This window comes from Ailuropoda melanoleuca, chromosome 15, assembly GCF_002007445.2.
Source record: "Ailuropoda melanoleuca isolate Jingjing chromosome 15, ASM200744v2, whole genome shotgun sequence".
In the NCBI taxonomy this organism is placed as follows: Eukaryota; Metazoa; Chordata; class Mammalia; order Carnivora; family Ursidae; genus Ailuropoda; species Ailuropoda melanoleuca.
The window spans coordinates 57,711,226-57,733,184 of record NC_048232.1 but is presented as its reverse complement, the minus strand read 5'-3'; the positions used below and the strand labels follow the sequence as shown (position 1 = coordinate 57,733,184).

Below are 21,959 nucleotides of genomic sequence, written 5' to 3'. Positions count from 1 at the left end.
TGGGGGCGGGGGAAGGACAGGCGGGAAGGGAGATGGTCTGGGGTCCCGAAATCCTAGAAAAAGAAAAAAGTCCTGGGAAAATTCTGCCGGTTCTGGGCCCTGGACGGTGCTTTCCCACGGCATGACGGACGCAGGGGAGCAGGGTGGGGACTGTGACCGGCCGCCGGCACTGACGTCCGCTCGCGCTCCGCCTCGGTTGTGCGGGTCGTGGGTTCGAACTCGCGTAGGGCCAGGGATGCCCGCTCTCACCCCCTCGACCTTCACTGCACACTTCGAGTTCCATGAAGTCCTCCAGGCGCGTCCTCTCTCACTTCACTAGTTGAGAGGCGGGAGCAAACAGTTGGCTCTCGCTTCAAACTCGCAGGGCCCCAAAGGCTCAGTAAATGCCAACGACCCGGCAGGGGTCTGCTGAAACGCCTCGGGAGTCGGACCCCACATCCCGGCTGGTTCTGACTGCTGATGCTGTCATCAGTCAGCCCTGGAGCCCTTTGGTCCTTCAGCTCCTTCAACTTTTGGAAAATGAACTTGAGAAGTGTGGAGGCGTGGAGCTGGGGGATACTCTTAGGCTCCAATTTCCAAATGACCTCTGAGTCCACCTTGATTCGGTCTCCGGCTTCGCTCCTCCTCCACGTATTTTACAGCCCTGATCTGCCCCCACTCCCCCCCCCCCGCCCAACCTTGGGCAGGGGATTTTTGTGTCGAAACGGTAGACAAAAAGTTCTTGGCCCTCACTCTTGCTTGCCAGGATCAGATTACTTTTCACAGAATGGAGCTGGTTGGGAGGTAGGGGTATTTACTTTTAATCCTTTTATGTGTTTAGTTCACCTGGTGTGATTGGGTGTGGAAAGTGGGGGAGGGGGGTTTCCAAACGGAGTGAAATTCCCATTCCATGGGTATTACCATGCCCGTGGGGTTGGCAGTTCTTAAAGTTTAGCAAGACTGCAAATAACTACAGAACACAATAGAGTCCCCCTCCCTTCCTCTCTCTCTCTCTCTCTCTTTTTTTCTTTTCCTGCTTCCAAACGCCTTCTTCGAGGCTTAAACTGGGCAGGTCTCCAAAGGTGCAGCAGCCACAACAATCCAGCAGTTCAAAGTTAGGCAGCAGTTGCACAACTTTTAGCAACTCTCTTAGCAGGCTGCTAATGAGCTGAAAGTCAGGAACGTTTGAGGAGGTGAAGAGGAAACCTTCAATCCTCCTCCTTTCGTCTAGAAATCCAGATACTCCCTCCACCCCCATCCCCAGATAACTCTGAGATACGGCCCCTTCTCTTCGCCTGCCTGGCGGGCCATGGCTCCCTTTGGAAGAAACTTGCTGAAGACTCGGCATAAAAACAGGTAAAGTCCGGCGTGTGCGTGCTGGGGGGCTTCTGTGTGACAGTAGGTGTTTCGTCGCAATTAGATGCTGATGAAAATTGCTTTTAGGGGGAAAAGCCCTGGGAATGAAGTTTTATATTTATATTCAGCTGGAGAGGATATTACTCCACTTCAAGAATCATGGAAAAGAAAAAAAAAATTATTTTGATTCTGTTTCCCCCTTTAGCCAGTCCCGGTTCCATGGCTACCATCACCAAAATCTTTGTGTTGCCTTGCATATTTGAGAGTGGTGGGAAGGCAAGTTTCGTTTTGGTTCAGACCGAATTCTGGCATATTATAGGAAGGGTTAAAAATTTTGATGAAGATATAACTAAAATTTAATAGCCACTAATTAGAACGAAAAGCAGAGCTGCTGATACAATCCGGAAACAATGCTTTGGCTCCCCTTAGAGTGGGGCATTCCTGAAATCTGGAAAGTTCCCAAAGTGAAAATACTCTGTAGAGAAACTTTTTTTCGTAAACTGATTGTTTCAAATATCTTTGAGAGCTTTAGGTGGTTTTAGGCACAAAAGGATTTAAGCAGCTGCCCTCCTTAATCGGTATTAGTACGATTTTGGTTTGATTCATTTTGCTATTTCCAGCCTGCAGTGCCCATAGTGTAAATGTGTAAAGAAATGTTTTACTCTTTCTCTCTCACTCTGTCGCTGTCTATCTCCTTCTCTGTCTCTGTCTCTGTCTCTCTCTCTCTCTCTCTCACACACACACACACACACATTCAGATTTTTCTTGAGCCAGTATGGGTTTTTCAGTCCTGTTAAATATTTTATTAGCACCCCAAATGTTACCTTTATATGCTAAAACAATGTGAGGATAATTTTAGACATGGGCTTTACTCTGTTAGTATATTTATTTTGGAATAAGGGCTTTTCCATGACTTCTCTCCATCATGCTTGTTAGTACTTGTCATAATTTACTCAGGGTAAATTTAAAAGCATACAATTACATGGTAGGAAATGACACAATTATTTTAAAGTGTCTGCATGATAATTTACGGTGATACAATTTTAAAGTAAACCTCAACATTTTGCGCACAAATGTCTACTTGAAAACTTCTGTTTTTAATTTATTCCAAATGTATTCATGATTTAGTTAAGTTTCCTTAAGAAGTGAAAACAACGATAATCAGTACTATGAAACTTTCTAAACCAGTTTTATTTGCTAATAATTTGGTATCACAAATGTGGCATTTCTGGTAATTAGTGAAACTATATGTTAAAAGAAAGAAATATGTCTGGATATTCTTTAAAAAATATGTTAGTGATGATTAGTAAAAATAGGTTTGTATTTTAGTGGTATCTGTGGATTAAAAAATAATCCCAAAAGGCTTCCCTTGCCAATAGAAAAGACTTACTACTTTTTAAAGGATTATACAGTAGCATTATTTTTGAAGTATGTTTGTTTAAATGCCATCAAAATATATAACAATTACTTGGGGAAACTTTGTGGTCTTATAAAACAAATTAAGTTTCTGGCATGCTGATCCTTCTAAATATACCCTTGTAGTTCAGGGTATTTCGTGTATGTGTGTTTTTGTTTTTTATTTTGATTATTATTTATTCTAGAATTCTGTCATTGGTATGCCAAATAACAGTTCAGTATAACTTTGTGTGCATCCCTGTGAGTTTCCCTCAGGGAAGTTCATGTCCACTTACGTTAGCTCAGTTTTCCCACTGTATCATCTACCCATAAAACTAGCTTTCGTTCAGGGAGGTGGGTATACAGTTTCTAATATGACATTTTCTATGCAAAATTATGAAAAAATGGAAAAGAAAGAACAATAAAAAATGAGGAGTTAAACAGTATTTCAGGTTTTTCTGAGAGAAAGGAATGGTGTCCCCAATGGTGATGCTTTATTATGAATGTGTGTTGATGAAAGTGGTAACAGTGAGGATATGTATACGTTACTCTAATAATTGAGTGCTTCCCTTTACAAATTTGTATTTTTCCATCCTTAAGAAAAATGTAAGCCACAGCAGTGGTCAGAAAGATAAAAATATGGGTGTCTGAAACTAAGCATTACATAAGCCACATGGTGTATTGAAATAGAATTAATCTATATTTATTTTTTCAGTGCCTAGTATCACTGTAGATGAGGTATTTTTGTTTTGTTGTGCTTTGTTTTTGTACCTTCTCAAAGGTGAAACTACACGTGAAACTTAGTGAATATGATTAAGTCTATCCCTGTTGTTTACTAGATTCCATAATGATTTAAATAATCTTACTTGGACATATTGAAACTAAGTATCTTTCCTTAAATGACAAGTGATTCATTCTTTGATAGTAAATGTGATTGATGATAAAACATTTATCTGATAACAGCTAAGGCATTCCTCAAATATATAGTATAAAATTCCTTGCAGAATGCAAAGGAAGAATTTGAGAAATGCATTTGTATATCTTGTGATATATAATTTATACAAGTAAAAGAGCTACTTGAACATAATTGCATCTTTGTGGGCAGGAAAAAATATAGATTACTAGAAGGAATCGTAGGAATTTGAGATCATAGAATTTGACAAAGTTTGTTTATTGAACTTTTCTGCATCTATTCTCTTTCTGTCTTTTCCAAGTATGAGGCATAAAATCTTTTAGAAAATACAAGCTGTAGGGGCGCCTGGGTGGCTCAGTGGTTAAGCGTCTGCCTTTGGCTCAGGGCCTGATCCCAGGGTCCTGGGATCAAGCCCCACATTAGTCTCCTCTGCTGGGAGCCTGCTTCTTCCTCTCGCACTCCCCCTGCTTGTGTTCCCTCTCTCTCTCTCTGTCTCTCTCTGTGTCAAATAAATAAATAAAATCTTAAAAAAAAAAAAGAAAGAAAAAGAAAATACAAGCTGTAAAGCTTAGAGAGAGCAGTGCCATATCTGTCTACTTACCATTGTGTTTTTATGCCTAGGACAGTGCCTGCCATATTATAGACCTGTGATACAATTATTTATATAATTTTGTAAATTAAATTATGAAAAGATAGTTACTATTTTATTCTGTAGTCATCATCTGAGTTCAGTTGGTATTGTATAAAAGTGAATACTTCCTAAAGGATTGGTTGACATTTGATATAACCCAAAACCCAAGGAAATAGACAAATAATTTTATGGATTTGGATGCCAAGTCAATCCTACCCCACTAGATAAGCTCTTCTAAATTTTAAGAAGCATTCAAATTAAAAAATGGTCAACAGTCTTTGGGGAATTTGAGAATAATGCATGGTCACGAATGATGGTAATTTGGCACACAAACTTTGTATACTTTTCATTTCTAACTTTCATATAAGTAAAAGAAATGGAGACAATATAAGATCCTTTAAGTCTACAATCAGAACTAATCTTTTAAAATTTTCTGATTGTAGTAACAACGCCACAAATTCTTCATCAGAAGGAAGAATTAAGTTTTGTGGTTAAGGTAAAAATTGCTGGCAAGATGGATGTTTTCTCTCAAATTAGAAGTCTGGTAATATGTGAATTCTGTAGAATGGAAAATTATCATGTACCATTTTGTCTAACCTCAAATAAATACTTAAAATTTTCCTGAAAATGGATTGAGAAATGCATGATATTTGAGTATGTACATCTTTTTACTTCCCAGGAGTTTCTGAAAGAGATTTCCCCTGATGGTACTTGGTAACTTAAGTAGTTACTAGTTGACAGCAGACAGCCCGTTAGGAACAATGGCTGGAATGCTTTATCCCTGGCAGAAATATACCAAGAGCAGTGAAGGCAGTGAAATGGAGCTCTAGGTTAAATCCTGAATCATTATTCAAACGACTAAAGCCAACTTAAAAATCCACTATGCAAGATGTTGTATTGTGTTCTATATCCATTCATGAAACACGTCAAAGTGAAAGGTTCTTAAATGGACTTTTTGTAAAAAAAATGTTTAAAAGCTTGTAGCTGGTTCACAGTTTAATTTACAGAACATCTTTATTACCTGGACTGCATAACTTAGAAAGCGTTGAAGTTATTTGATTGGTGTATTGTTCCAGGAGATCTGATAATAGCTCTAAAAATTCAGAAAAATGTGGCTCTCTTCTTTTAATTTTAGTTCTGAAAATAGAATGAAGTTGAGTAGTGGCATATATTTACCTCTTTCAGGAGTATGTGGCTGTCAGTCCTTGATAGAGAATCTCTTTGTCTCTGGCATATTGGCTTTCTAAAATGAGGCAATATGTTATCTGTACTATGTATATGTGAAAGAAAAAAGTTCAACATGCTTTTGCTCTCTAATGTTCTTTAATGTATATTTACTTAGGAGTTTTTAAAGACATCTTTTTGGCAAGACACATACAACACATATAACATTTCCTTTTTTTTTTTTTTTTAAAGATTTTATTTATTTCTTTGACAGAGATAGAGACAGCCCCCGAGAGAGGGAACACAAGCAGGGGGAGTGGGAGAGGAAGAAGCAGGCTCACAGCAGAGGAACCCGACGTGGGGCTTGATCCCATAATGCCGGGATCACACCCTGAGCCGAAGGCAGACGCTTAACCGCTGTGCCACCCAGGCACCCCAACATTTCCTTAATAGATTGTGATTCCATTCCTGTGTAACCTGTTGTAATTCTACACCTTCTATAGAAAATTTGCGTATTTGTTGATTATCATTTATGAAAACTTGCTAATGTAAATGGTCACCGAAGGGCAAAGTAATTATGTCTTGTAAGTGGAATAGAATCGTGGGTACATGCTCAGCACTGGCAGTGAGAAGCAAGATAGTTCATGAATAAGAATGATCAATGGGTAGTAAATATGCTGACAAACAAGGGAAGTTATCCTCAAAGGTTTATATCTGCAGGCTAGAATGGCCTCTGTTTTTATAAATAAAGTGACTTAAGATATCTATAAAAAATTCTCATTGAGCATACTCAGTGAGAGCAGGGACCTTACTTATCTTGTTCCTTTCTAGGTAATCAGTGAGTAGTTTCTCAAATATTTGTCGATTGAATTAATGAATTCAGCATATACTCTTCAAATACACCTGGTCCCCATGCAGTACTTGGATCAGAATACATCAGTGTGGAGTGGAAGCATAGGTAACTTAAAAGAATGAATCCATAAATTCAAGATGGACTTCTCATTCTTGCTCTCAGCCTCAACTCTTTCTTGCTTTCAAATGGTGAAGGGCTATATCTGACAAATAGACTTTACTGGGCTTCTGATAGAAAACAAACCAAGAAGCAGGGTAACTCATCTTCTCAAGACATGCTCTTACTTCCCTTGATGTTCCTTGAGCGCCACCATGTCTATCAGTGAGGTTTGGCAGATGATGGTGAATGCCTACTATCGATCCCACTGCTCCATGTGGAGCATCTCTTCCTTCTTCTGTGATAAGAGGGAAATATGATTAGGAAATATTTGTTTTCTTCCATGATATGAGGATTTATTCTCTTCGTATAGGATAATTATAGTTCATGAGACAAAGGAAAATTCTAGAAATAGGCAGAAAAATATCTTGCTTAAGAATTCCAGCAGACATTAGGTTATATCTCAGATATGCCATTAGTGATTGTGTGCCCTGGGACCCATATTTAATCTTTTTAATACAACAACAACGGTAATAAAAGCATGCAAGGGAAAATCCAAGTTTGGCAGTTAGAGGAGGGTTGCTCTTTAATATACAATTATGAATAAAAGTATTACTAAGGTCGTTTTGGGGAAGACAACTGTGCAAAGGAGGCAGCCCTTATGCTTTGGCTTCACCAGCTTCAGGGTAAATCCACCTCGGCTAACACCTCTTATAACACCATGTGCCACTGTTCTGAGTGATTTACATAATACATAATGTTGTGAAGAAGATACTATTATTTTCCCTATTTTACATTGGAGACATTAAGACACAGAACAGTGCAACAATAAATAAGTGGCAGAGACAGGATTTGAATCCATGCACTTAACCTTTATTCCGTGGGGCCTATTTAGGACTTAGTTTTCTCATCTCTAAAACAGAGCTAATCCTAAACCACCAAGTATGAGATTAAATCTGGTTATATTTAAAAGACAGCACAATACTAGGAGGATAGTAATAAAAGCTCAATAAATATCCACTCCTTGTTCAGGCCTGTAGGATTGAAATGCTATGAAGTATATCTAAGTTTTATATTTAAACAGGGTATGATATTTTGGTCTTTGAAATCTCACCTCAGGACTTCTATTTCACCACTGATCTCTTTTCCTCTGTAGATATAAAGAGGTATATTATAAATTACTGAATATAATTAGAATGTCTGTCAGTGTTGTACAAAACTATCTTGTGATCTTGATGAAATATTTGAATTCTGACAGCTTTTAGGTTTAATCCTCATACCTCTTTTGAGCCAAGATATGAGACCATTAACGATTTGGCAATGTGTTTTATACCATAGTTTAGGGGATATTTCCTTATGTGTCCTTGGGGAGTTTTGATAAAAAGAAAGGATACATAATTTAAATATTTTAGTCTTATCTTTGTCTAATAAAATGAGAGATTGAATTAGATTTTTTAATTTTTAAAAAAATTTTTAAAAAAGATTTTATTTACTTATTTGAGAGAAAGAGTAAGTGAGAGAAAGAGCACAAGAGCTAGGGAGGGAGAAGGAGAAGCAGACTCCCTGCTGAGCAGGGAGCCCAACATGGGGTTTGATCCCAAGACTCTGGGATCATGACCGGAGCCAAAGGCAGATGCTTAGCCCACTGAACCACTCAGGTACCCCTGAATTGGATTTTTAAAGTCCCTTTAATTCTTAAGGTTCTATGATTCTAAAATAACCTCAGCAGAGTAGAATTTAATTCTCTTGTCTTGCTTGTTTACCTTTTCAAGATAACTTTTAAAAATAGAATTAAAAGATAAATTTCTTTGGTATGTAATTTTATTTTACCTAAAATATGATGCACTGTCACATAACTTCTACCACAAAAGATAACATTATGGTAAAAGTCAAATGTGTTTTCCACTTATCAAAAGATATGATTAGTTTATAAATTATAATATCTGGGAATTATTGAGTGCTTTTTGCTGTGCACGGTTTTAAGTTTAATAATACAAATATATGAATGTTATGAGTAGATATCTTTTTATTTTAGCTCTTTAGGAATGGTAGACTCTGTATTTGGTATTGTACCAGACATGCAAAGACACAACTTCATTCCTAAGAGATTAAACTAATTGAGAAAACAGCACTGTAGTTAAATCTCTCAAGCATGAACTTTCTTTTAAATCACTCTTCCATGGGAAACTGTCTTTGACAGGGTGGGTAAAATCACAATCTTTATGATGTAATTAAGAGGATGAGAGTGTACTCTCTTGCAGTTGAAGAAGGCTGCTCCTTTGTACAGTAGGTGCTCAATAAATGTTTTTGATTGCCTCTAAATAGAAGTACATAACAGAGGAGTACATGGAGGTAGAGAAAAATAAAAGAAGCATCATCATAATTAGATAGCATTTATTATTAAACTCCCACAGTTAGGTGACAGGCTTGGACAAGAGTAGGGAACACAATAAGATGTATAAAAAGATGTAGGAGGGGGCTGAATCACACAATAGTAAGACTGACTAAGATAGGATAATCAAAAGATAAGGATCGAGAAGCAGGCAGAAATATGGTCAGTTTGGCAAGAATCCACAATCTTGGTTGGGCTGGTTAAAAAAAAAGAAGAATTTTACAATTGAGGAAGTGTACAGAAAAAATTTTAAGAATGTGTTTATATAACAGTATTAGACTTACAGTCAACTATAGTTGACTACTGTTCCTTCTAATAATCATAGTAAATTGGTCAGTTTATCAGTTGATAAAACTGAGGTATTCTATGTTGTGGACATTTTTAATTTTAATTTTTTAATGCAGAGAGTGGTTCAACTTTAGCAAGGTTTTATGCTCACTAATTAGGGTATATAATTGATAGGAGTTTTGTGGCTGAGTCTTCTTGATTCACTCGGACAGTGTATACTTGTTCTCAGCCAATGACTAGGATGTGTCATAACCACCTCAGATACCGTTAGTGACTCTAAGGCTCCTCTTACTCTGATATTTTTCAATCCTTTTGGAATCCCCTGCAGTTGTGGTTAACTGAGGGTACTTAAGATCCAGTAGCAGAGCACTAGTTTGGGGAGACCACAGTCTTTCAAAGCCTATTTTTAGATCTGCACATAAGGACCTTACCTTTGCCTAGAAGCCATAAGAGTTGCTATTGAAAAACCGTGAGTGTTTCCATGGTAGATGTATAATAACTGCAATCTCGTATGAAGAACAGAGTTGTACACAATTAGAAAAAGTACTTATGAGGCTATCTTGGACCTTTGAGATTTCTTCCTTTTTAATAGTGCGGGAAGTTAGGCACTTTTTAGCAGAAGACTACGGAGTAGTAGCCTTGGTTTCTTGACTGCCTGTTCTACTCTAATAGTGAAAGCCCAAGAATTTCTTTCTAGAACTATTAATAATAGGCATGAGACTTAGACCAAATTACTTTTTTAAAGTAATTTGATCATCTTTAGTGGTTCTACCTTTAATTAGGAGAACTTGATGTGATCAGAGTTTCCAGGATTAAGTGAAATGACAGCTTGTGCTATGTAATACTGTCCACAGTCCAAGCGTACTACAGCACTGCTAACTTACCTGCCTTAGCTTCTAAAAACAAACATTCATCAACTATCCCACTTTGTCAGATTTGGCATCTACTTACATGTATTTGCCTTGTGCTGACTCAAGATGATGGTTATTTGATGACTTTTTTAAAAAAATTCAGAAATATTAAATGAACCACACATTTGGGGGGAGGAATGATGAAAGATTAAAGATGAATCAGATATAGATCACACTTTCAAGGAATTTCCTGATCAGGAGACACACAGACATACATAAATAATTAAAATATAAAGCAGGTATTTTAGAATATCAATAAAATTCATGTATTCAACAATAAATATTTATTTACCTTGTAATATGTGCCACACATCATTATAGGTGCTGGGGATGAAATAGTGTGAAAATGGTCAAGATCTCTGCTCTCATTGAGCTGATAGTGCAAGGGGAGGACAAGCAGATGATAAATGAACAATAAATGAAAAAGACATCAGATAGTGATTACTGTTAAAAGAGTCACTATGGAGGGAGAATTGATAGGAATTCAAAAATGAGTGGATGGGGCAGTAGAGAATATCAGGATGAAAAACAGAGAGTCAATAATAACTATAATTTTGGATCTGAGTAGCTGGGAAGATAGTTGTATCATCATGAAGAAGAGAAAAAATGGCAAAGGTTCCTTGGGGAGGGAAGAACATCAGGTGAAGGGTGAAAAATGCAAGGTTTAATTTGTATGTTTCCAAATATTCCACCTCCAAACACCTGGTGTTTGGACACACTGCACCTGAGATGGGACCGTGAAAGCAGCCTTTCATCCATCCTACTCTGATACTTGCTGACATCCATATGCGACTGATTAATATGGAGCATACTGCACCTGGAACAGGGCCTTAAAGACAAAAGACTGGTTTCCCAGTCAGGGCTTTCAAGCTGACTAATCCTATGTTAAACCCACTCAATCTGCATGAAGCATTTAACACCAATCCTTTTAGTGATTCTTTAATCATTACCTGTCGTCCAAATGACTTCCAGCATGGCCATCACTTCCAGGGGATTGTAAATTTCTCCTGCTTAAAGATTACATGATTTTCACCTTTTTATCCCCTAGAGAGTCATATATAGAATTATGTAGATTTGGGAGTTTAAATAATGTCTTTGTAGTTAGATAATAAAATCCAGATTTTTGGTGCAGGTAAATCATCTAGGTCAGGAGTCAGCAAACATTTTGTGAAAGGGCCACATAATCAATATTTCAGGTTTCTTGGACCATAATATTACTATCTCAACTACTCAACTTTGTCAATGTAGTATGAGAACAGCCGTAGGCAATACATAATTAAATGGGCATGACTGTATTCCAATAAAACTTAACTTACAAAAATAGGTGGTGGGACAGTTGTAACTACGAGGCCCTAGTGGACTGAAAATTCTCTTTGTTTACTTCCCCCAAACCCATTTCTACCACCATGCTGCAAAAAATAAAAGAAACATTTGCCATCTACAGTGTTAGTCACTTTGGCTTCAAAGATGAAAGATTCAGTCTGGGACTTGACTGGCAAGCTACGAAAAAGAAAGGTAGAAAATACTATTACTGAATGTGTCAATTTCCCATTTCCATCTGGGGTGGAGGGAAGGGGGTTATTCAGAGAAGATAGGGAATTTTCCTAAAGGAAGGGGCATTTGAAGAAGAGAGAAGAGGGGAAAAGGGTAATTCAGGCAAGGAAGCAAGTTGCAGAAAAGCCCAGAATGAAAACAAAACTGGCAGATGCGCTTCAATCCAGTCTAGAAATCCAAAGTGTGATATATGTGACAGCCCTCGGAGTTATCAGAGATCAGCAAGAAGTCAGGGATAGCTAGTTATGTGCGTATTAATGTGCATACTAAAGAATACTTGGCTATGATTTGGGGGAATCAGATCATGAAAGGAATCTTAGGAGCAAGCAGGAGAGAGAGAAAACAGGAGAGAGAGAGAGAGGCAGAGAGAGAGAGGAGAGTGAGGGAGAGAGAGATTTAAAAAGGACTTTAATCAAGGAAGGTATACAGGCAGACTTGTAGTTTAAAAAGGACAGCCTGGCAATATTATAGCACACAAATGTGAAGTGGGCAAAATTTATAAGACAATATTTAATAGCTTATTACAAGGAATCTTTTGTGAAACGGAGAGTTGTCTGTTTCATAGTGGTAGTGAAAGACATATTTAAGACATTTGGAAGAGTGAATAAAGCAGACTTACTGACTGGTGGTTAAAAGGGGATAACCTAGAGAAAAGAACCTAGGAAGATCCCACTCTTCAAGCTTGAGAGAAAAGATAGGGGGACAGAGATCACATTCAATAAGATGGGGAATCAGGAGATGGAATAGTTTGGAATATGCGAGAAAAGGATGGTGACTTAGTTTTGATCAGTCAAATTTGAGGTTCCTTTGGATTATACAAAGTAAATATGAAGTAAACATGCAAAAAAGGAGGTTGTGAATAGGGGTCTAGAGGTCAAGGACAAAATATTTAGATTTGGGAATATCAGCATACAATTGGCTGAGAAAGTTGTGGACAATATTAGAGTCACTCACAAAATGTGTTTAATGAGAAAAGAAATGAGTCACAGGAAACTGAGGGATGCCATTTGTATCAGTTAGTACTTATTGCATAATAAAACATCCTAAAAATTAGTGGCTGAAAACAACTTGTTATTTTTCTTCTTTTTTAATTTTTATTTGTTTGTTTTGATTCTGCGGATAAATGGGGTGTTTCTCCTGATGGTTCACCTAGGCTTTCTCAATGAGAGCAGGTTGGCTGAGGTCTAGGTTCTTTTTTTTTTTTTTTTTAAGATTTTATTTATTTATTTGACAGAGATAGAGACAGCCAGCGAGAGAGGGAACACAAGCATGGGGAGTGGGAGAGGAAGAAGCAGGCTCATAGTGGAGGAGCCTGATGTGGGGCTCGATCCCATAACGCCGGGATCACGCCCTGAGCCAAAGGCAGAGGCTTAACTGCTGTGCCACCCAGGCGCCCCAGAGGTCTAGGTTCTAATGGGACGACTGAGATGGCTGGGTCTCTTCTCCATATGGTCTTTCATCTCAGGCTTTTTCATCAAGCAGCCGTACCAGGACGGTGCTCCAGGAGGAAGAAAGCAGAAGCTACAAGAGTTTTTGAGATCTGGACTTCAGAACTTGCATACATGGTTTTTACCATCTGCTACTGGCCGTAGCATATCCCAAGGTCTATTCAGGGAGGAGGAAATGCATTCCATCTTTTGACGGAAGGAGCTGCAAAAAGATTCTGTGGCCACACTGCTTGACACCTACATTTAGTGAATATGCAGAGGGAGCAAAGCCCGTGCGGGATCTGTGAAGGAGAAGCTAGAAGGGTAAAGCAAGACTTAGAGAGTGAAATCCAAAAGTCAAGACATGGATTGCTACAAGAATGGGAAGGAAAGATCACAATGCATAATGTTACAAAGAGGTCAAGTGAAATCCCTTCCGGAAATGGCTGCTGAGTGTGGCAGTTCAGAGCTCTCTGACAAGCCTGAGAAGAAATGTGTCTGTTGGGAGTGGGTTGGGGGGAAGTCACTTTATGGTAGGTTATTGTTACTGAAAAGAGAAGAACTAATGAAAGAAAGTGAGCATGGATTGCTCTGTGAGTTTGTGAATGAAAGATATTTGATGCAAATATGTGGTCAAAATAATAGTAGTTACAATGTGATAGAATAGTGGGAAGGACCAGAGGAAAAGGTAGAGGATAAATAGAGTTTAAGAAAGGATACATTTTGAAGCAAGGTTCTAGAGAAGCCACCTTCTCTAGACAGTGGGATTGAGAGCATATGAAAAAGCTTAAAGTTTGGGGAATGCAAATGGACATATGACACTTTTGTCATGGCTGACCACTGTTTTTCTCTTATCCAAGATGTTTTCAAGTATCTCCTTTTTTTTAAACCAAATGGCATGGCAGGCCCTGGTATATTCTTGTTTCTACAAGTTATAAATTCTCTGTTGCTCTTTAGGTAATTTATTTGCGACTAATATGAAGAGCTGATTATTTCAGATGAAGCTTCCATTTGGAATTCACATTTTATTACATTTTATTATAGAGTATGTTCAGAAAGTGGAAATCAGGGATAAAGGAGCTCATCTTGTGTTTTCAGCTATCCTACTGTATAATGCAAATTCTTACATTTTCTAGTGCCATTCAAATATGCCAGCACATTTCAGATACATTTAGAGAGGGAAGAGTAGGTGGCTGCAGGCAGATACAAGCCAAAAAATCACCATCATTAGGGAATATCTTCCAACTAAGTACTCAAAACCAATTATGGACTTAGCTGCCCACAGGAAAACTCATGCTAATAGCTGACATAACTACAGCTGTCATTAAACTAAATATTCAGGCTAGGTAACTTTCCTTTAATAAATATATGTATGCTTTCTTGTTATCAAATATTTCTCTAAAGAGTACAAATCAACAAGGAAACTAGGTATTTGCCAGGCACAGGTAACACTGGGAAGTGAGCATAAGAATTTCCAGTGAGATTAGCTATTTGCTCAGCATTTCGTCTGGTAAATACTACATGTTAAATATTTACATTTTGATTAAATCAATTTCCGGAATCTGAACTACGAGCTTAGTTTACTTAACCCCCAGTTGTCTCCAATACACATTCTTTACACATTCCTTTCCCTTTTCTCTGTTTATGGGATTTATGTATTATAGCTACCCTGCAATTATGTTATGTAGAGGGTTTTTCTTACTCTGCATACCTGGCTTACTTCCTAGAAAATTAAACGGGCATTAATAAAACATAAAACTAGTGATTTCTGTGTGTGTGCGTCTGTGTGTGTGTGTAAATCCTTAATCTCTTGTGCCTCAGTTTTCTAATCTGTAAAATGGGTTTAACAATAGGGCCTATCTGGTAAGGCTGTGATGAAAACCAACTGAGTTAATGTATATAAAGCATTTAGAACAATGCCTGACACACACTAAGCATTCAGCAAAGTGAGCTACTGTCCAATATACCTCTTCACGCAGACACTTTACTATTTTTTAAATATCTGTCCTTCAGTTACCAGGTCTACACATAGTCATGTGAAGTCACAAGTTGAAGGGGTCTTCTTCACAAACAAGATCTAAAGTATTTTTACTTATTAATAAATTAATTTAAAGAAAGGGGATGAGGATCTACTTATTTATTTATTTTTAAGTAAACCCTACCCCCAATGTGGAGCTCAAACTCATGACCCTAAGGTCAGGAGTTGCGCGCTGTAACCCAATGAGCCAGCCAAGCGCCCCTACAGACAAGATCTAAATCAGCATATTGCCCCAAATTAAATCTCTTGAGGCTCTTTTATTTAATCAGACTTTCTACAAAGAGTTACAGGACTGGAGAATAAGTTTAGGTTCAAAATGAGTCTCTTGTAGACAGCATATGGATGGGTCATGCTTTTGTATCCAATCTGCAACCCTGTGCTGTTTCATGGGAGCATTTCGGCTGTTCACATTATGAGTGATTATTGAAAGATATGATTTTATTGCTATCATGTTGTCTGACACTGAGGTCAATTACTATGTTTTTTATTTATTATTTTTATTATTATTAATTAAATATGACTTAAGTGTTATTGTTGCTTGGTTTTTTTTTGTTAGGGAATTTTATAGCATGTTTGTTCAGAGTTTATCTCATAATTTTCAATAATGTTTAAATGGTCTTGAATTTTTAGAATCTTCCTTTCTAAGCGTAGCTTTTATATCACAAATTCCTGCACATAAAGATTATCTTATATTCTATATCATTTTATCCTCAGCATTGATTCACATTTGCTAAAATTACAGTTTCATTAATGATTGTTGAAGCAATTTATAAAACTCATATACCATAATTCTGAATGGACAATTTATTTGGGAGATAACTAACTTAGAATGGATTCAGTTAATTTGCATAGAACTTTTTTTTAAAATACATTTAAGTTGTTATCCTACCCAATTTTCTCTCTAGATTTCTGTTTGTGTTTGGGTCATTCCGTTACTCTTATAACAAAGTTGCCCATTCATATACAAAATATAAATTTTTCTCTTATATAATAATGATGAAGCTAATTTATTAGCTAAACTATTTATAGTGTACTGTGATAATTTTGATTATTGGGAAAAGATGCTATTAAATTTGGAAGTATGATATTTTTGTTTGAAAATAGCTGTAACATGTGATTTAAATGCTCATCATCCAGACTGATTATTTATGGCATCCCCAGTATTGTAAATTTTATAATTGGCATAGAGTGGGGTCTGTAATCTCAAATATGAGTTTATAACTTTTGGTATGGCTCTTAAATTGGTAAACTTGCTTTTTATCATCATCCATCTTTATTCTTTAATGACTTATATTCTTTTATTCAAAGAAATGTGAATTTCTACAAGGTATTGTCAGATTTGAACATAAGATAAATATACTGAAATCAAATTTCTTTTCCTATTTTTGTCTTGTAGCTCCCACTACCATTCATCATTGCTGAAACTTGTATTGTTGGGTTATTCTATCTCCCAGTATTATTTACTGATATGTTTTTAATATGAGTGCCACATACAGTGAGCTATACATTGAAGGTTCTGTTTGACTAGACGTCATACCCTGTGAGAGTTATTACTTGTTTGAGCAAGATGTTTCAAGAAAGAACTGCCTAAGAATGGTTTTCATAACTTCATAGCCATCCATCTTTTCTACAAAAAATATATGTATTATGAGGCGTTAATATCTGCTTTCTGCTGGATCAGAATCTGTGCAGGAACTAAGTTTTTTTTTTCTCTGTATTGCGATTTTGTATTTCATTTATCAGAATACAGGACACAAAAATGAATTACATATGTATTCGTATTGTATCAATTCTAGTTGTGTTCCTTGCTATGGCATTGAATATACATAGTGATATCAGGATAAATTAACTTCTGTCTTTTGAGGAGTATAAATGTGTTTTGAGGTTTAATAAATAACTTGAAGGGAATAAATTGTATTATGAGTTAAAATACTAAGGAGACAGTTCTCATTTCCCTATGGAAACTGAAAAGCGTTTATTTACTTTCAACTTCATGGAAAAAAAATACTATGACAATATCATAGCTTGGCCGAAGGTCAGTAAAACGTAGAATATTCATAACCTTTGGTTTGTATTCAGCAGTCAGCACAAATAACCAGATTAGTAAATATAGTGTCGTCTGCCACTTCATTTGAATAATGGTGACTTGTGGACAGTATTAGAGTCCAGAGGGTCTTCTAAATAACCCAACAAGATAGTGTTATATTCAATGTAGTTTTATCGCTAAGGTCGTGTTAAAGGCTATTTCTGACTTCTCTAGGCATATTTTATATCCCCACAATGCCCCCAGCCTTGCGTGGGTGCTAGAGATATTTTCCCTCATTTCCCATGGTGGTTTCTGGGAATTTCCCTTTCATCCTGTAAAGACTGCAGGTATTGTCTTGGCCTCCTCTTCCCCCAAACTCTGGGTTCTTTCCTAATTCTGGCCTTCGTCCCTTCTGTCAGGACAGAATAGACTCTAAAGTAGTAAGAGAAAACAGCAATGAAAACCCCTTCTGCAGACGCCCATTCCCCCACACACCGCTGACACTGCCCTGGTCTCGTGACGATTTCTATACTGTTTCTTAATGAAGAAGAAAGATTTACTAGTCTATGAATGGAAGTTTTCTTTCTAAACTAAAATTAGCCCTATTCTGAGTGTTTGTGTTTCTAAATGTAAATATCAGCATTCCTTAGGACCAGTTCTGGGATTAACAGAGGGAAATCCAGTTGGACAGGATTGATAATAACAAACATAAAATAGGCTGTGGGGTGAAAGGAGGAAAAAAAAAGTTGCATTTGTATTCCAGTAAGTAGAATGCCAAATTTCATCATTTATTTTAGAGTACTTGAAATTGGAAATGTCTCCCTTGTTTGTTATTTTTGTTTTCATAAATTTTAGTATTAGATTCTCCAGAAGATATAAGGAAAAAGGGTAAAGGTGAAACTGTGACATATATTTTGTTGTAAATCTGGAAGAGGATTCTACCATTGTACCATTTGACACCAATTGACATTTGTGTCTGGATAAGCTTTTGCTACCAGGAAACTATTCTGTGCATTGTGGAACGTTTATGTTCCCAACCTCAATCCACTAGATGCTAGTGGTACCCTCGGATTCTAATGTAAAAATCAAAAATGTCTCCGTGCATTGTCAAATGCCTCCTGGGGGGCAAAATCACCCCTGGTAGAAAACCACTGGTTTAGAAGGAGAGAATCTCCAGTTTAAAAAATAGGTAATAGCAATAAGAAGGAAGCAGAGAACAGTCCTTGAGCAATGGACCTTGACTCAGATATGCCCCCAAAGCTCCACAGTTTTTCATCTTTCAGTCTGATGGAGCCTTCCACCACAATGCTCGGGCACAAGTGCCACTAATAGTTTGGAACTGGAAAAGTTCTAACTATTAATTTCTAAGCATGGAATATGGTTCCCAAAAACTTAAGCAATAAAAGCATTTCACTTTGAGTCACTCCTATACATAGCTGGATTGTGTCAGTATCAGACTTTCTGGGCTGACCTCCTAAATAGCTGTAATAGAGGTTCTGTGGAAAATGCACTCACAGGTTCAAATTATTTTCCATATGCCTGTAGATTGCATTCTAGTGTTTGTATACTGGGTTTTAGAAGCATATCTTCTAATGTAATTCTTAATTAAATTTATCATTTTAATGATTCTTATTGATTTGAAAGTGGGCCTCCAGGGCACCTGGGTGGCTCAGTGGGTTAAGCGTCTGCCTTCAGCTCAGGTCATGATCCCAGGGTCCTGGGATCGAGTTCTGCATCAGGTTCCCTGCTCAACGGGCAGTCTGCTTTTCCCTCTCCCTCTCCTCCTCCCCCCTGCTTGTGCGCTCTCTCTCTTTCTCCCCCACTGCCTCTCTCAAATAAATAAATAAAATCTTTTTTAAAATTAAAAAAAAAGAAAGTAGGCCTCCATATGAAATATTTGTCCTAATAAGTCTTATATGTCAAATTTCAATTAAACTTTAATGTCTAGTATATACTAGGAATAAATGTAACTCTTTGATTTATTCCCTGGTGCCCCAACTTCAATGCCCTTTCCCTCTGGACAACTGAATAAAGATGGCCAAAGTTTATCCATTTATCTTCATGTTTCTCTGCTTTCACACTGAACCTTTTTTCAGTAAATATATATTTTCAGAGATCTTTAATTTGACATTGTAATATCTTAGTAAATACTTTATCTTAAAACTTCCAGATATCGATCCCGGCGTTGTGGGATCGAGCCCCATATCGGGCTCCTCCTCTATGAGCCTGCCTCTTCCTCTCCCACTCCCCCAGCTTCTGTTCCCTTTCTCGCTGGCTGTCTCTATCTCTGTCGAATAAATAAATAAAATCTTTAAAAAAAAAAAAAAACTTCCAGATATAGATAGTTAATTTATTCTCTGATGCTCTGTCCACGATTACTCAATGGAGTGTGTTGAAGAAATATTTGAGTGTATGTACGTTGCATTTGTAATTATTAGCCAGCTCAACTTAATTCTGTCTCATTGTGTTTGTGTTCTTAAAATTGATTATCAATGGAGAAAATTTTCAATTTCCTGATTGACGATAGAGTGAATGCAAGAAGTCCAATATTTAATTTTAATTATTATTTCAGAGTGAATAGGAAAAGTACCCATAAGTGAGTTAATACATGTTGTTGAAGAGTTTCATTTAGCATATAAATCTTAATTTCCTGATGCTATCCAAAAAAAGACAAACACTGAATAATGAAATAGCTGTAGAATAATATATATGTATTTTTGGTGTAATGAACCTCATTAGCACAATTTTAATCAAACCAGAGAAAGATTAAAAACATTCTGGGCTCATCTGTGATACAAAGATTATATTAATGATGTTTTGAAATATCTCTAATTAGCCAAACAGTTATGTTATATTGGAAGTGCACATGCAAAAATATTGATGAGTTGAAACAGGTGAAAAAATATTGTGAGACAGGTTGGAAGGTATTTGTGAAATTATGTTGTTAACTACTATAGCAAGGTCAAGAAGGTTACTGAATGAACATACTAAAAACACTACACCCCTCTCTGTATTAAATAATAATAACAGTAATTTTGTTATATAACCTATGTTTACTCAGTACATTTTTCTCAATTCTCAAAGCTCTTTTACTCATTTTCTTATTTGATATTTGCAGCAACCTTATGAAAAATGTGAGTCAGATATTGCAGTATTACAGTGAAGGGAACAGAGGATTGGAAAATGGATAGAAATTCAATCGGGGCCATACTACAAAAAAATACAGTTTTCAAAATCTAAAGCCTACTTAAAAAGTAGAATTTAAGCGTGCTGAATCTTTTACTAGGTATGGGAGATTTATTATGGAAATTCATTGGTCATTACCTTAAAACATATTCAATAAAAGGGTGGAAATTGAAAATTATCTGGTTTGAATTGGTGGTTGTAAAAATTCCTCAAAATATTTAGAGATAACTAACACAAGAAAATATAAAGGTGTTTAAGGTAGACTTTAAAAAGTGTTTAGAGAGGCACCTGGGTGGCTCAGTCAGTTGAGTATCTGCCTTTGGCTGAGGTCCATGATCCTGGGGTCCTGGAATCAAGTCCCGCATCAGGCTCCCCACTCAGCATGGAGTCTGCTTCTCCCTCTGACCCTCCCCCCTCTTGTGCTCTCTCACTCTCTCTCTCTCTTTCTCTCAAGTAAATAAATAAAATCTTAAAAAAAAAAAAAGTTTGGAACCAGTCAGACTGTGATGCTATTATCAAAGCACTAATTTCATATGTAATGTGGAAATAATAGTATCTTTAGAATGTGCCTAATGACTATTAGGGCTACATTATTCACTAGAGCTGAAAATTAGCATTTATCTATGGAGGATATAATAGATAAGCATTTGATCCTTCCAAAACAAAAAAATTCCCAATTGGAGTAAGGGGCATGGAAGTATTGGGGAATTGCCATGTATGTCATCATTATTATTCTACTAGGGTACCAAAGAATTCCCTGATCTCAGTCTTCTTCACAACTACAGGGTAGGGCTGAAGAGGTTATAGGTCATGTGTCATCCTTTCTTACAGACACAGAACTAGTGTTTCCAGAAAATGGAACAGGAGAGTTCATACGTGTGTGTGTGTGTGTGTGTGTGTGTATCTATATATATGACAGTTTTGTCAGCCAACGCAGGTGCCCAGAACTGTCAGAAATCCTTTAGTACTGCGTCAGAGTAAGAACAAGATTAATAAGGAAAAGGCATAGAAGGTAACACATTCTTAAACACTTATACGCTTACACTTTTTTCCATGACTGGCCATTGGGAAAAGTCCTCCTTTGACCAACTGAGTGTTCTAATGAGACATTCCTATCAAAAGCAAATTTATATAATAATGTTCCCCTTAAAAAATAGTGTATTTTTTCATTTTTTTCCCCAATTTAATCCACATATCTAAATTATCAAACTAGGGGCGCCTGTCTGGCTCAGTCAGTAGAGCATGTGACTCTAGATCTTGGGGTTGTAAGTTCAAGCCCCATGTTAGGTGTAGATTCCTCAAAAAAAATTTAAAAAAGAAAATCATCAAACTTATAAACTTGTTTTTACAACATAATGGTTAGCACTGCACTCTGGAGCCTGCTTTCTTGCTTGGGTTTAAATCTTCAATGCACCACTAACTGTGTGACCTTAGGCAAATCATTAAAAACCCCTGTGCTTTAGTTTCATCTATAAAGTGGTGATAATATTATTATTTACATTACAGAATTGTGAGGATTAAATCACTTGATATATGCAAGAGCTTAGAACAGTTTTATTCATTAAATGTTTTATGACCGATGGTTCTAATCTTCAGTGTTACTTCTTTTTAGTAGAATATTTTTTAGAGTTTAATGATGAACACTAAAAAATAGTACAAAATAAAGGATGTCCTATGTCCTTAGTTTTAATGTAATAGCTAATGGCATTATAAGGTTGATAATTACAACAATTACTCAATTTTGTTATTT

The 21,959-nt window shown here is 36.8% G+C and overlaps 1 protein-coding gene across 2 annotated transcripts in view; it reads left to right on the top strand.

Annotated features, from left to right (window-relative positions):
• Positions 1 to 752: 752 nt before the first annotated feature.
• RASSF9 (Ras association domain family member 9) overlaps positions 753 to 21,959 on the top strand; it is a 29,312-nt gene continuing 8,105 nt past the window's right edge. Inside the window, exon 1 of one of the 2 annotated variants that reach the window (XM_019808471.2) lies at positions 753 to 783. In XM_019808471.2, coding sequence (XP_019664030.1) covers positions 767 to 783 — 17 coding nt within the window. In that variant the 5' untranslated portion in view covers positions 753 to 766. Of the gene's footprint in view, positions 784 to 813; positions 1,336 to 21,959 lie in introns of those variants that run through there. The other variant, XM_002927742.4, reaches the window with a different exon arrangement.